Consider the following 16,765-nt stretch of genomic DNA (forward strand, 5'->3'; position numbering starts at 1 on the left):
ATACTGAGGTTTCCAAACAATCCTGCCTGGGGGGGTGTCAGAGAAAGCCAAGAAGGGAGTCGAACTTTCATCTCAGTGGGCCAGTAAACAGCCTCTCTTACCCCCTGTGATGTCAGTGGAGACTAGATGCAGAACCTCGACTTCTACCCCTACCATCAGTGAAAAGTCGCCTCTCTGGGTCCATTGGGCAATCTGGTTATGTATCTCCACCTGGTAGAACCTCTCCTCCTCCTTCAGAGAAAGCCAGCTAAGACAGAAGGTTTAAATGAGACCCAAAGTTGCATAACATGATACAGAAATGGTGAGATTTTAATAGAGAAAAATCATTCATCATACCAAGAATGAGGAAGATGTCAAAGTGAGTTAAAAAAAAAAAAAAAAAGCTGCAAAAGCAGATGATGGAGAGGTTAACGTTACCTGACAATGGTTTTAAGATTTTATTTTATTTCATTTTGAAGTAATCTCTATACCCAACATGGGGCTCAAACTTACAACCCTGAGATCAAGAGTCACATTCACTACCAACTGAGTCAGCCAGGCACCCCTATCTGACAATGATTTTAAAGGAACCATGATAAAAATGCCTCAATGAGCAATTAAGACTATGCTCAAAATAGGGGCGCCTGGGTGGCTCAGTCGGTTAAGCATCCAACTCTTGATTTCAGCCCAGGTCATGATCTCACAGTTTGTGGATTCAAGCCCTGCATCAGGCTCTGCACTGACAGTGAGGAGCCTGCTTGGGATTCTCTCTGCCCCTTTCCTGCTCACACTGTCTCTCAAAATAAATAAATAAACATTAAAAAAAAAAAAAGACTGAGCTTGAAATAAATGAAAAAAAATAGAAGTACTTAGCAAGGAAATTGAAAGTCTCAGCATCCTAATACAAGCTATAAAGAATCAAATGGAAATTTTAGACTTGAAAAATACACGAACACTGGGTGGCTCAGTCAGTTGAGTGTCTGAGTCTTGATTTTGGCTCAGGTTATGATCTCATGGTTCATGGGATTGAGCCCCACTTCAGGCTCTGTACCGACAGCACGAAGCCTGCTTAGAATTCTCTCTCTGCTCCTCCCCAACTTGCGCACACACATGCTCACACACACACACACACACTCTCAAAATAAACTTTAAAAAAAAGAACCAAAAAAAATGCAATAACTAAAGCTCAGTGGATGGGGTTGACAGCAGAATGAAGGGGATAAATGAATCAATGAATTAGAAGATAGAATGATAGAAATTACCTAATCTGAACAACAGATAAAATCAGTTTTAAAATGATGAACAGAGCCTAAAGGACCCGGGGATTACCAAAAAAACCTAGAAATCTAATATTTAAGTCGTTGGAGTCCTGGAAGGAGAGAAGAGAGAAAGCAAGACTTAAAAAGTACTTGAAGAAATAATTGCTGGAAAGTTCATACATGTGTGAACTTGTGATAAATGTGATAAAATACATAAATGTGATAAAATACATAAATCTACAGATTCAAAAAGCTAAGCAAACTCCACATGGACTGAACCCCAAGAAATTCACTTCAAGACAGCATAATTAAGTTTCTGGAAACCAAAGACAAAGGAAGAAAAATCTTAAAACCAGCTGGAGAAACACAACATCTTACTTATTAGGGGAAGCACAATTTGCATGACAGTGGGATCTTCATCAGAAACCAGAGAGGCTAGGGGCACCTGTGGCTCGGTAGGTGTGGAATGTCCGACTCTTGGTTTTGCCTCAGGTCATGATCTCACGGTTCTGTTTATGAGAGCCCCTCATTGGGCTTTGAGCTAGCAGGTGCGGAGTCTGCTTGGGATTCTCTCTCCTCTCTCTGCCTCTCCCCCTCCCTCTTTCTCCCTCTCAGAATAAATAAATAGACATAAAAAAACAAAAAGAGAAACCATGGAGGCTAGAAAGGTATACTATTTCTTTGAGCAATGGGAAAAAAAGAACTCAATACAGAACCCTTTACCCAAAAACACAGGTCTTTCATGGGTTCAGGGGTGGGGGGGAAGGGAACAAGATATCCTCAGAAGAAAGAATATGTGAAGAATTTAAACATTTTAAAATTCGTCATTCCAAAAGAATGGCAAAAGGACATTTTTTAAACAGTAAAGGACAAAAGAATGAAGCTTGAGGGGCGCCTGGGTGGCGCAGTCGGTTGGGCGTCCGACTTCAGCCAGGTCACGATCTCGCGGTCCGTGAGTTTGAGCCCCGCGTCGGGCTCTGGGCTGATGGCTCAGAGCCTCGAGCCTGTTTCCGATTCTGTGTCTCCCTCTCTCTCTGCCCCTCCCCCGTTCATGCTCTGTCTCTCTCTGTCCCAAAAATAAATAAAAACGTTGAAAAAAAATTAAAAAAAAAAAAAAGAATGAAGCTTGGAATATTAGGGGAAAAGGATGTAGCAAAACATGGGTAAATACAGCAAACTTGCCTCCTCTGGAGTGGTCTAATGTTTGGTGGCGAAAGCAAAAAAAAAAAGCTCATCCTAAAATATGTTAGCAACTTTTTCATGTGAAAAGAAATTGTAACGTGTCCATTCATTTTGGAAATCATCAACTATTTCTAGGATTAAATTTCTTCCAATTTGCACACTTGAGAGGAGGAGCAGGTGTCCCCAAACGTCTAGATCATTTGTTCCCCAGGCTGGATTGCTAATACAAAAGATTAAAGTTCTTGGTCCTTCTTGGTGTCTAATCTGGAACTTTCCTAGCAATGACTGTCCCCATCTGTAGAATATACTAGATCCTCACCTCCAATTGTTAAAATGATTAGAGAATTTAGTGAAAAAGGATGATCTTCACACTGGTTTCAATCTTTTTCACTGTCTCAAGGCCTCTGACCTCACCTGGACCACTCATTTTTAGTTAAATGACTTTTTTCCCCCCTTCTTTCAGAAGTATGAACTACCCCAATTTTCTCTCATCCTCAACATGTTTCCAGGCGTTCATATATATTCTCTACATTCCCCTCTTCCTTGGCATAGAATCCTGTTAGGACATTGGGTTTTAAGTCACAGGAACCCAACTCAAACTAGCTTAAGAAAAAATGTAACTTCACTATAAAGGCTCTGAGGTGTCTTGGGAACATTTGTATGTGGCTAGGTCCCTGGGCATAGCTGGAGCCGGGGACTTCTTTTCCATTTGGACTACTAATCGCCTAGACAGCTCTTTTCTGTACTGCTTCATTTATGTTTTGCCAGCTGTTCTGCCAGCTGTTCTACCCAACTGGTGGAACAGGTCATCGGGGCCCAGGTTCAAATCTCTATTCCATTAGGCAATCAGGTGGAGCTGAAGAGCTCAATTCTGATTCCAAATTCCCACTGACACATTCTGGCCAGCCAGCTTGGGTCAAGACCCACTCCTGGACCAATGGACACTAGCCACGGAGTCGGATCACAGTGTGTTACCATGACCGTTCCTATGGCAGCCATCTGAATGGTGTAGGGGCAGAGGAAGGTGGGAGGTGCACAGCCCCATCAGAGAAGCGGTGGAAAGTCCCAGAAAAGGAAGAGACGCTGGGACAGATAAAACAACACACATCGACTCCATGACTTTCTTTTCTCTTCTCCAGGTAAATTGCAAGATCTTGAGTTTTCAGTTCCACCTTTTTCCATCTCCTTCAGGATCTAGTTTCATGAATTACCCTTTTATTTTTCCTTTACATTTTAAATCTGTTTTTCTACTCGATTGCCTTTTTCTGAGGCTGAAATTTGCTCAAGTCTTTCCTATACTAAAGGAATGTCCTGTAACTCTTCTTCAAGCTCTTGGCAGATCTGTGTGCCTTTCTTTTTTGCCAAATATATGTCACCTGGCCCTTACGTTTTACCCCCAACTTGGCCTCCTCCATCTTGACTTACTTCACCTCCATTTCCCCAATCTGTTTCTTGGTCTTTGAAAGACTGAAGACACAGAAGAGTGAAGGAAGCTTGACATTTATAGGTCATTGGGAAGCGGCCCTTCCAGTGGGTGTGATGTCTGACATGCCAGGGTCAGCTCCCTCAGGGCACATCTCAGGAATCAGAGAGCCCAGCCCCAAGGGGGACCCTGGATTGGGAGGCATGGCACTGACCAGTCCCTGACCTTTCTAGCTTCCTGGTTCCAGAGAGTCTGTGGCCACAGCGCTACCCGGACCCCACCCAGGCTGCTGATAGCTTGTTTACCAAAGCCTCCCTGGTGAAAGGGCCTTCTCACGCACAGGCCAGAGAGGATACCCTCAGCCATTCACCATTTGCTTCTTCTGGGGAGGGTAACTCCCTGCCATCCTGCACCCTCTGGAATGAAGGGGACAGGTAACAACCACAGGTTCAACCGGAATTGCTGCTTTAGTGGTACCCACTGCTAAGGGCTGAACCCTTCTCCCTTGCTTTCCGACCGCCTTTCTGGTTCTCTCGGCTATATAGGTGCTCCTGTGGTCCCCCTTTTTCATAAATCCCAATGCTTTTAAAAAACTTATTACAGAAAATTTTAAACACATGCAAAGTAGAGACACTAATGTGTGCATCACCCAGTTTCAACAATTATCCATTTAAGACCAGTATTGTTCCATCTGTGCCCCCAAACCAACCCCCTCCCCCATTCTTTTGTTTTTAAAGTTTATTTAAGTGGTGTCTACACCCAACATAGGACCTGAACCTATGACACCAAGATCATGCTCTTCTCACTAAGCCAGCCAGGTAGGCACCCTCCCTCCCCCATTATTTGAAAGCAAGACTGGGATGCTATATTTTGTCTGTAAATGTTTCAGTGTATGTCTCTAAACAATGCTTTCTTTTTCATTTTTGGTTACGGTCAGGCTTATTAAGGTATAGTTTGCATGCAGTAAAATTTACCTTTACAAGGTATAGGCCTGAGGTTTTATAAACTCCGTTGTATAACAACCACCACAATCAGGATGTAGGACACTCGTCACCTCTCCCCTGCCACCACCACCCCATGGCCCAAATTCCCCCATGCCTTTTGCAGTGAACTCCCTCTACTCGCCCCAAGTAACCACAGATCTGTCTCCTCTTCCTCAGTTTTACGTTTTTCCAGAAGGTCATAAAAAAGACGGAATCCTAAAAGAGTAGCCTCCTGAAGACTCAACGTTTTGAAACATGATCATCACATCAACGTCTCCCCCAACCAACAATAAGTCCCACTATCAGCAAATAGCCAGTGTTTCCCATTCCACATTTGTCCTAAAGAGTATGGTTACACTCTGATGTAGGATCTGAATGAAGTGTATGCATTGCACCTGGCTGTGAGGGTTCTCTAGGAAATCTGTACGTTCCCCCCCCCCCCCCCCCCGCCAGCTGTTGTCTAAGACATTGGGTGGTCGTGAAGAGTTTCCCTTCATCTGGATTGTACTGACTGCACCTGCATATCGCCATTGCTTCTGTTCCCCACCACCTCGCTACTGAAACGCACAGCAGCAAGTATCTGTATCACTTAGGAGTTCGTTAGAAATGCAGAATCTTAGGGGCACCTGGGTGGCTCAGTCAGTTGAGCATCCGACTTCAGCTCAGGTCACGATCTTGCAGTTTGTGGGTTCGAGCCCTGCATCGGGCTCTGTGCTGGCAGCCTGGAGCCTGCTTCTAATTCTGTGTGTGTCTCTCTCTCTCAAAAATAAATAAACATTAAAAAAAATTTAAAAAAGAAATGTAGAATCCTGGATTTCACTCAAGACCTTCTGAATCTTATTTATTTATTTATTTATTTATTATATATATTTTTTACAAGATCCCCAGGTGACTCAGCTCCTGCGAATTCACAGCGAGAGCCAGAGTTTTGAGCCAGTTTAAGGTTCTGGCACCCCCGCCCCCGTAAGGGATACAACAGCATTTATCATCTCTTAAACGGGCACACCTGCTCCTCTCTAGCCCTGTCAGACTGCTCAAGACTTGGGGGACTGGCACCTCCCTGTCACTCAGGCCCCTGTAAACGTGGCCGCCGAGGCTCCATTTCCCTCTCTCCTCCACTCCCTCATCTGGCTGAGTCCAGTGAGCTCATTTACCCACATGGCTTTCAGGACTCTCTTTCCTCCTCTTGTCTGCACATCTGTCTAATCCTGACCCGCCCTTGGTCCTTCAGCTTCCTTTTGGGTTGCTGAGAGAATGTATCTTCGCGGAGGTCCGGCCTGCACTCTTAACTCAACCAGTCCAAGCCTAAATCGGGATTTTCCCTCTCCCTTTCGGGTTAGTAACCTGGCCTTCCTCTGATCACTCAGGCCAGACTATTCCATTTTCCCCCTCTTTCACGTCCTACCTCTAATTAGTAAACTATCATCTCTTCTGTATTTGTCAGGCTTCATTTGGTTATGCTGGAATAAGAAACAATGCCCCCAAATCTCAGTGACAAGACAGTTTTATTTTCTGCTGCTGTTCTAAGTTGGGGTCTTAGCCGAGCACTTCTGCTGGGCTCTACGTGTCTTCTGCATTCCAGGATCCAGGCTCAGAAGCAGTCCCCATGTGGCTTATGGCAGACCTAGGAATCCATTTCAAAGCCTCTGGCAGTCACCCAAACACATCAATTCCCCTCACGTTCTACTGGTCACAGTCAATGACAAGGTCAAGTCCCATGGCAGTGGGTTGGGAACGTGTGTTCACATGTCTGGAATGAATACTACCATCTAACACAACACCTTTTTTAGATCTGAATTGCATCCCTTATTTCAGTTCCCTTTCCCCCTGCCTGAAACCTCACTTTGCTTAGAATGCGCCTGCTCTGGGAAGCCTTTCGTGACCCCCTGAGATAAAGTCACATCCGCGGCTGTCTGTTGTCATGGTACCTGCACTTTTTTGTGGCACACTTGTGGTGAATTGTTTACGCAATATTCAATGTCTGACTTTCTCTCTAGACTGTAAGCTCCATGAGGACAGAGCCAGCATGTTTTGCTCACCCTTTAAAAAAAGAAAAAAGTGGGGCGCCTGGGTGGCGCAGTCGGTTGAGCGTCCGACTTCAGCCAGGTCACGATCTCGCGGTCCGTGGGTTCGAGCCCCGCGTCAGGCTCTGGGCTGATGGCTCGGAGCCTGGAGCCTGTTTCCGATTCTGTGTCTCCCTCTCTCTCTGCCCCTCCCCTGTTCATGCTCTGTCTCTCTCTGTCCCAAAAATAAAAATAAAAATAAAATAAATAAATAAATAAATAAAAAAAAAAAAAAGAAAAAAGTATTTTTTGGTGAGCACACGTGGGGGAGGGGTAGAGAGAGGGGGACAGAGGATCTGAAGCGCGGGTTCTGCGCTGAGAGGCTGACAGTGGGCTTGAACTCACAAACTGAGATCATGACCCGAGCCGAAGTTGGCCGCGCAACCGACTGAGCCACCCAGGCGCCCCTGTTTTGCTCACCATTTTATCCTTGGCACCTAGAAAAGTGTCTTGGCACATAATAAGCCTTCAATAATTACATGCAAATGAATGAATGCATGCTTTAACCATGCTGTCATCTCTCTCCTGGATTATGCAAAGACCTCACCGATCCTTTCTGTGTACTCCTCCTACCATCTACCAAGCTCAGCCTCCCTTTCTGCCACTTTTCTAGCTGAAACATAGTATTTGAAGTTTCCTGAATTAGACCTCCATCCTCGGGCACACGCTGGGCCTTCTGAAGGATTGCTTCTCCCCAGGGCTGCTCCTGGTATAATCCTACTCATCTTGCGCACCTCATTTCCAAGGCCTCCTCCTCTGCTGGGCCTACCTCGCCACTCCGTGAAGACTCAGGCCCCCACCCCTTGCTTCCACATTCTATGTGTGCCTCTCCTTCTTTGCAAGTATCATGTTGTATTCTAATGGTCTGCGGGCCTCTCCCAGACTAAGCTCTATGAGGCCGAGAACAATATCTTATTTGTCTTCAGGTTACCCAGCACTTAACATGGGGCCTTGCACAAAGCAGGGGCTCAAAATTACAGCCTTGCAAGCTAGTTATCCAACAGAGTAACGCCTTCTCTATCGAGAAGCAGCAGTCCGAACACACGTTAACCAATTCCATGCCCTTGGGACATAGGGAAAGCCTCAGACGTGCAATCACAGCTGACTGACTCCTACTATGTGCCCAGTCCTAACAAACCATTTGTGGTTTTCCAGTGTAGATTAGAGAAAGGAGAGAGGCCCAGGGCCAACAGCAGGAAGTGACCTCTGATGGCCTGTCAGCAAACTACTAGACCACCCGACAGAGCAAATAGGGCCATATTCCTGTAGTGGCTGCAGTCGTGTTGTCCTGGTGAGGCCCGCTTCCTGCAGCCTTCTCCCACAATTCTGAGCCTGGAGACATTGCCTTAGATCTAAGGAAAAAAAAAAAAAAATCCTCGCTCGCTTTTCTTGTCTCCCTCTTAACTGAAGAGGGGTACCAGACTCCGAGTCCCCGGTTTCCTGGTGATGAGTGTGGGGAAAGGTTGGCTGCCTCTCTCAGGTGCCTGTCTTCTTCTTTTTCCTGGTGGCAGTAACAGTCTTGGCTTGGGATTTGATTTTTCAGGGAAGCAAAGCATACAGTCCATTCTGAATTTCTGCCCAGCCACACATGGGCTAAGATAGTGGTTCTCAAATTTGAGCATGGGCTGGACTCACCTGGAGAATTGTTAAGCCACAGATTGTTGGACTCTTCTCCCAGAGTTTCTGCTTCAGTAGGTCTGGGGTCTGGACCTAGAAATTCGCATTTCTGTTTTCTTTTGATAAATGTTCATTCATTTTTGAGAGAGAGTGTGTACGATCCAGGGAGGGGCAGAGAGAGACGGGGGACAGAGGATCCAAAGTGGACTCTGCGCTCACAGCAGTGAGCCTGATGCGGGGCTCAAACTCACAAGCCCCGAGATCAGGACCCAACTGAAGTTGGACACTTGACCGGCTGAACCACCCAGGTGCTCAGAAATTTGCATTTCTAACAAGTTCCTAGTTGATGCTGATACTGTTGGTCTGGGGACGACACTTGGAGAGTCAACTGGCCTGAATGATGACCTCAAGCAAGACCATGATGAAAAGCTCTGACCAGACAGGAAAACACAGAAAATTTCATTCTGGATCATGCACTTTGTGCTTCACTGGGACAGGTGCCTGTAATTTTTTCCAAGGAAGACTTTGTGACTTGATAATTTCCACTTGTAGAACCAGTTGAGCTGGATATTATTATCAGATATTTACTTACACCATATAAACACAGTCATAAACTCTGTAAAAATAGAAGATGCTGGCATCCTGACTTCCCTGCAGGGGTGGTTCCCTCAAACGTGTTCTTTATGGATCTGTATCACTGACTCATATTTAGACTAAATATGACTCATATTTAGACTAAAAGCAACACAAGCAAACTCTTCATGAGGGTTCATCCCCAACCCCTCTCCCCAAGCTGTTTACACCTGATTTCAGAATCTTGTATTCAACTACTAAAGGTAGTTGCCAAGGCATACTGATATAAATCAATTTCAAAAATTAATGACCCCATGATGGGTCCTAATGTTAAATTACTAAGGTTATATTCATTGAAAAAAGGCAACAATGGGGAGTGTTGATGAAAACGTCAGAAAAATTGTAACGCAGTACCATGAAGACCTACAGCAGTGGCTTTGGAGAAATGTCACTTGTGTCCCTTATGTTCTCACCAATGGCCTTCTGTTTAGCACTCTCTCTCTGTGCAGTTGTAATTAGAACCCAAGCGGTTGCTTTCGATCTTGAACTAGGATCGTCATCGACAATAAAATTTCCTGAGGTGGGTGAGGAAAACTCCTCATCATTTCCTTATCAGGACTTGAATGATTTACATCCGGTGGATTCTAAATTTCATTGGTGCTAAAAGTCACATTGTTTTGCATTGTAACATCCTGAAATCTAGATACATCTTTCAGTGGATGGCATTTTATAATCACTGTTGGCCAAGTGGGGGGTCAAGATGTGTTGTCACTGCCTGAACATGCACAAACTCAGTGGTTGATCCTGGTGGGACGACCTGGCAACTGTAATCTCCATATTTCTGTCAACAAATCACCTAAGGACCATCTGAAGGACAAATATGATGCCTATTGTCTGAAAGCTTTCCTTTGCAACCTTCAGGTAAGATAAAAAACGTGCTGGTATCCAAATGTATACGCCAGGTTTGGAAGGATTCAGTGGCGGAGTGCAGTTAAGAAATGCTGCATCACCACTGCTTGGTAATTAACAACACGAGGACACCAATGACAAAGTTGCAAAATGACTAAGCAAAAGAATAGAGATTCTGAGTGTGAAGAAATTACAGGAACTCCGTAAGTTTATTTTGCTTATGTTTTCCTTTTTACACACAAAAGTGATGTAGGATAATAATATAGGTCTAATTCTAAAAGCTCTCATTAAGTATTTAGAAATTCTAAAAGATAAAAGCATTACAAAGAGTTTAATTGGATACATCCCTTTTTTTGGCTAACACCAGCTCTCAACTGTTTTGATTTGAGGACTCCTTTCGTACTTGATGTTGAGGATCCTAAAATTCTAAAAAATCCTAATGTGATAATATCTACCAATGTGTATCATATTCAAAATTTAAAGAGACTTTTAATACTGAAGAACCCACGTTTCCATTAGCTGTCAGAGAGATAATGACACCACACGTCACTTACCCTCTGAAAAGCTCCTACGTGTGCTGGTGAGAGGGGAGCCAAAAGGGCAGATGACGTCATAGTGTTCACAGGGAGTTTTGACCTTGTGGATCCCCTGAAAGGGGAACACACTTTGAGAATCACTGGCATATAAAAATAATGGTGTGTTTTATACCAGTACGGTTAATACAGATACATTTACACCTTAAATAGGGGAAGGATTTCCACGTGGAAAACTATTGTTGGACAATCGGTATAGCACCGTGAGGCATGGGGAAATTAACTGATGTAGTTTTCTTCTGTGGCTGTGAGAAATATTTCCCCCTTTCCACTTAAGTGGCCAGCTCACACTGGGTATCCCGAAGGCTCGAGTAATTCTGACCTTAGGAGAAGGTACCAGCGTGCGTGGGTTCCAGGGCAGTGGAATGGGCTGTCTAGGAGGAAGACAGAAGCTAGGACAGAAATAGGAGTAGGAGAAGTGTGGTTTGGTTCCCAGGGGAAGAAAGATGGGTTTTCTGGAGACAGACAGAGGAGCTGAGCTTGCAGTTTCTGGAGACGCGGGGAGGCCTGCGAACGGCTGTGTGGTATTTTGCTGCAGATGGACGTTGCACAACCAGTCAGGGTTCCACTGCACAGTCAGGCCTAGAGAGGGCAGTCCCTGGGGAGCTGCTGGCCTTTGGGGTGCCATGAAGGTTTAAGCAAGCAGATGCTTGCGACAGGCACCATGGATTGCTGACCAGAAGATTCTTCTGTCACTGCCAGCGTCCTGACCTGGAATCCCAGAACCACTCAAGGACCAGAGCCAACACACGCACACAGTTGGCTTTTGTCGGGACCAGACTGGGTGTTAGAAACTATGGCAGCAAAGTAGTTACCAGCAGGTCTGAGGTCATCCTGCCTGAATGTGATTTCTAGCTCTGCCTTACTAGCTGTAATGGCATTGTCAATAGAACCGGCTTCACAGGATTCTCCCTGGGAACACTAAAGAAGGATGCATGGAAGCTCCTCAAACTGTGTGGCATGTAACAAGTATATATCTATACCATCATCTCTTGCACCTCGGACGTCCTGGAGATGTCATACCTGCCACAGTGCATCCTCCGAGTGTTGGTATGACTAAAGTTTCGCCCTATGTTTCGTTGAAGACCAGATGAACACCCTAAGGCTGGAGTCCAGGGGACCAAGAGCATTCTGGAAATTGCACAGGTGCTCTACTGCGCAGGGGGCGGCAGAGGCTGCAGGGGAAGGTCATGGAGTCGGCCACTCCAGCCCGCAGTCTTCCTGCCCCAGCTTATGGCATGGAGTCCTGCCAAGCAAACCCTCAACTAGCTTCAGGGGGACCGAGGGTTTTTCTTTCTTCGGTGTTAGCACGGGCTTCCCACGCAGGGCGCAGCCAGAGCGCTGCAAACTCCTCGAGAGTATGCGGGGGCCTGGATACTCCCGGGGTAGGAGGGGTGGCGCCGGTGAGTCCGAGCCAGGAAGGTAGGCGTGGGCAAGTATGAGCCTGACCTCCGAGGCTTTGGGCACCTGCCATTTGCGAGGAAGGGGGGGGGTGGTATCTGAATTTGCCTGGAGCGAGGTTCCCGCTTCCGGATTACCTCTTCTCCAACACTCATCCTGCCCCCCAGGCTGGGCGTGGTCTGCTCCTATCCTCGCCTCCCCTCCCCAGGGGGCGGAGCTGGGGGAGGGGTCTCTGCGATCGAGTCACGTCCAACAGGCGGAGCGGAGCACCAGGAGGCCGGCTGGGGAGGCGCCACATCCGGCCGCTGACTCGTGTGTGTATAAAGCCGCGACCGCTGCACTTGGCTTCCAACAGTAGCTCTGGGCCCTTCTCGGCTGCAGGGGCAGCTGCTCCAATGCCCCACAGCGGTCATGAGCGTCCCGCATTGGTGGGACCAGCTGCGGGCTGGCAGCTCGGAGGTGGACTGGTGCGAAGACAACTACACCATCGTGCCTGCCATCGCCGAATTCTACAACACGGTGCGTGCAGGAGTGGGAGCTGGGCTGGCAGGCAGGCTGGAGGGAGGGGAACGTCCCTAGTCGTGGCCGCGCCAGGAATCTGGACGTGGGTCTCCACGTTTATCTGGGGCATTCTGCCTCCAGGGCCAGAATCGACCCGCGCCCCCTCCTCTGCGCTCCTTCCAGCTCTCCATCTGCCTTCTTCGGTCCCTATCCTGACATCTGGGCTCATCCTCCCCCTGTCATTTCCTTCAGATGGTTCTATTGTCTTGTTTGATCCTCACCAGTCCTGAAGCCAGTGGTCCCTGTCAGCCCCTCTCCCAGGAGGATGACTTGGGCTGGTGAACCTGCCGGGACAATTCCCTTCCCCGCCCCCTCCTCCCCCCCAGGATTTCTGTGGCGTGACGCACTTGGGTCGCATTGTGCGGTTTTCCCCTGCATACCTGTTCTAGCAGTCCGGGGAAAGGGGGAGTCCCCTAGCAGGTCACAGGGGCAGGGCCCACTGCTACCGTGCTGACTGGTTCCACCCCACGGGTCGAGCTACTTTGGGCCAGAATCAAGTTAATGACTACTAGTTCTTATTTCTTTGTCTTTAGTTCCCAGTCTCAGTCGAGCTCCAAAGACAACTTCCCCAGGCCTGTGCCCTCTCCAGTGATTAAGCCTGGGGAATGAGAGGGAAGTTTGGGAGTGATGGTGTGTGAGCAAGCTGAAACTACCCCTGCCCCACTCCCCGCAGTATCCCGGGTGTTGGAAGTCTTTATGCGAGGGAGAGCTTGAAGCTAGAAGGAAATGTCTCTTCTCTTCACTGTGCAGCGTGGCTCAGGATTCCCAGACCAAATAGAAGATGCTGCATGGTCCTTTCTGCTGCTGCCTCCCCCCTTCCCCCCCACTCCTCCCCCACCCCCACACCCCCACACCCCCACACCAGGAACTCCTGGTTTATGAGTCACTGTGAATTTGAGATTGTTCTCTAGGATCGCTCCCTAGATTTGCAGGGAGAACATCCTTGGCAGTAGCCTGGAGCGATCTCTGATGGGCTAGTCCCAGCCCTTTCACTCATTGATGAGGAAACGGAGCTCTAGAGAAGGGAGCAGTCATGCTCAGGTTTCTGGCACCATCCAGAAGTCTGTACGGAGTCTCCCCTCCATCCCTTCCTCATCAACACTCCTGCTTCTTATTTATGACCAGGTTAGTTCTTCAAGAAAGCGTGGCCCTCTGCTGTCCGTAGATACTGTGAAAGACAGTTAGTGGAGGTGGCTCCAGCTCACCTGTTGTACACCTCCTTTCAGAGCATACTCTCGGGTGTAGACGGGCACACAGGATGGGCTGGGGTGTGGCTGGGCGCTTTCATAGTGGTAACTCATTTTCTCCATTTGTAAGTGGAGAATGCTACTAAGGATTTCACCAGAGACTTAAGGAACAAATGGCAGTTTGGGGACCAGTTCTCACATACCCAGCAAGGTAATTCTCTGTAGAGTCTGAGGCCAGTTGCGATTCAGGCCTCGATACTTGGCCACAAATTGGTCTATAGCTGCTGTACACTTGCCTTGAAATGCCCCAGAGCACTGGATGAGGGGAGAGTTTATATTGTTTTTACTTTTAATCTAGTCCCAATGGAGCTGGGCAGTGAGTGCCAAAGTCTTAAATTTTTTTTCTAAATATTTATTTTTGAGAGAGAGAGAGAGAGAGCGCACACGCGCAGGGGAGGGGCAGACAGAGAGGGAGACACAGAATCCGAAGCAGGCACCAGGCTCTGAGCTGTCAGCACAGAGCCCAACGCGGGGCTCGAACTCCTGAACTCTGAGATCATGACCTGAGTCGAAGTTGGATGCTCAGCCCATTGAACCACCCAGGTGCCCCCAAAGTCTTATTTAGAAATGAACTGTCGGGGCGCCTGGGTGGCTCTTGGATCTTCAGCTGCGGTGTCCATGGGTGATTAGCCTGGCTGGTCCACCTAACAGACTTTATTTTCTGGATACTCATAAACCACATTTGTGTTAGACCAGCAGAGAGCTTTACATCTCAGAGAAGTAGTTGGTCACCTGACTTTGTTGAGTGTAGGTCCAAAGAGTTTAGCAAAAACAATTTCCTTCTTTCTGTTTCCAAGCCCTAGTTATCTCCTGAAGGTTATCACAGGACAAACCGGGCTTATCTCTCTTATATTGAGGAAGACCGTGAACTATTACTTGGTGATAAAACAGTTTCTTAAATCCTCATACTAAGGCGGCAGGTCTAACTATCCATTTTAGAAGAAAATAAGCATTCCTCATTTTAAGGAGAAGTTTAAGGAATTGAATATATAAAGTCCAAAGAAGACTGGGAGATGGATCCAGAACCTTCTTAATGGGTCTTGGGGGCAGCACATCATTACTACAACTTCAATTACTGCCTGCTACATTAATTGTTTGCTAGGTGTTGAAACTCTGCTGTGTACTGTACAATCACCCTAAGCAGTCGGTGCTCATTATTAGATCCATTTGATGAAAGGAAGAAACCAGGGCTAGATAGATTTTGCAACTTGACAAGGTCAAGAAAATGGCAGCATTAGCGTTAAAACTTGGTCCATTTGACCCTACAAGGATACTTCTCCTGAAGATCCAAATGCCACTGCAGCTACCTTTGATTTATCTGGCACAGTACAGGTATATCATTCATTGATTCTTTAACTTGAAACTCCTGCCTTGGGACCTTTTGACCTACAGGATAAAACTCATGATGTTTGATATGAGAGAGTGTGTTGAAAGTAGTTTTTTGCTATAATTGTCCTTCATTATAAAATGTTAACCTTAAAAAATAAAAGTTACTTTACCACGCGCAAAAATGGGTTTATTTCATAATAACAGAGAATTGCAATTCAGGATAAGCAAGCTATAGTAAAACCATAGGCAAGTCCAACAAAGGAGAGGAATGTTATCTTATGGAAAAGGAGGAAGTTGGGAGGGGTTGTTTTGAACTAGAGAAAAGCAAGAGTTGAGGGTGATCGCTTCTCATTGGCTGAGTTGCAGGGATCATGGATTTCTTGTGGGAAATGCAATGTACATCTTTCCCCGTGGGGGCCTGTAACTGACCATCCATTTCTGTTAAAGGGTCTTCTGTTAAGGGTCTGTAGTTGACATCAAGTGGCAGGGGCTTCCCCTCCCAGCCTCCCCTTCTAGCATCCCTTCAGTGAGTTTTCCATTTATTAATTTTCACAAAAAGTGATCATGGTAAAAAAAAAAAAAAGCTCAGAGTATGCAAGTTATAGTGAAAAACAGGCTTTCTTCCATATCTTTTCAGACCTTTTCTAAGTCGCTGTACAGAACACATGTATTTGTGTGAGTATATGAACTATGTATGTATAATGTATACATACAATATCTAAGTTTTTATTTAACCCAGTTGAGATCATACTACACAGACTCCTCTTGGTGTCTTCACTTAATAGGGTCTTGGAGTTGGTCCTATATTGGCTCATATAGACTTCTTTTTTTTCTTTACAATGTCTCATCAGTATTCCACTTACTGGATTGACCATAGTTTATTTACCCAGTCTCTTTTTGATGGACAGTTTGGAAGGTCCTGTTTTATTGCCTTCCTCTTCGTTTTTGAGTAGTGATGCAATGAATGTCCTCATAGATGCATCTGGATGTGCTTTTCCCAAGTACTAATCCTCTGTGGGGAATTGCTGCATCAAGGAGAATGTTTACTTAAAGGCTGATCGTTATTGCTAAATGGCCCCCCAGAGACAGTACCCTGGTTTATACTCCCAACTGACAATGTTTGGGTGTACAAAGCATTTTGCCTTCAGGCTCTGCAAATCTCTGTTGCCTCAAGTCTTGTCATCATCCTGGGCTTCAGCCAAGCCCAAATATCCCTTCCAAGAACATGTCACACTCTTTCACAACCTTTTGTTGCTTGTGCATATTTTGTACTGTTTCTTCCACACACAAGTTTTATTGACTTGAGTTCCTTTTTATGCTTTAAGTTTTCAGGCTCTAGTCACATTGAAGAGAAAGACTCTAGGACTTGCCGGGTCAGAGAAAAGTAGTGTCTGCTCTTTAACCACTGGGCTTTGCTTTTGGGGACTCTATTGCTGGGCAGTGACTCAGGGGGTCAGACGGAAATCAACTAGTGCTGAAAAGAGTCTTGAAGCAAAATATATGCCTAAGATCAGCTCATGATTGGTCACCTTTCCAAATTAGGTCTGCCAACAATGAAGATAAGGAAAGCAGTTCTCCTGATAGGCCAAAGCCCATGTCTCCTGTACCGTAGGGCAGAATTACCTAGATCCTGTATCTTTTTATTA

General features: G+C 46.3%; 1 protein-coding gene across 1 annotated transcript in view; it reads left to right on the plus strand.

Moving 5' to 3' along the window:
* Positions 1–12,280: 12,280 nt before the first annotated feature.
* The window catches only part of ACER2 (alkaline ceramidase 2), a 36,549-nt gene continuing 32,064 nt past the window's right edge, over positions 12,281–16,765 (plus strand). Inside the window, exon 1 of the mRNA XM_086685386.1 lies at positions 12,281–12,501. Coding sequence (XP_086541512.1) covers positions 12,394–12,501 — 108 coding nt within the window. The 5' untranslated portion in view covers positions 12,281–12,393. The remainder of the gene's footprint in view (positions 12,502–16,765) is intronic.

The sequence above is a fragment of the Puma concolor genome, chromosome D4, assembly GCF_028749965.1.
Source record: "Puma concolor isolate L17-30 chromosome D4, mPumCon1.1.hap2, whole genome shotgun sequence".
In the NCBI taxonomy this organism is placed as follows: Eukaryota; Metazoa; Chordata; class Mammalia; order Carnivora; family Felidae; genus Puma; species Puma concolor.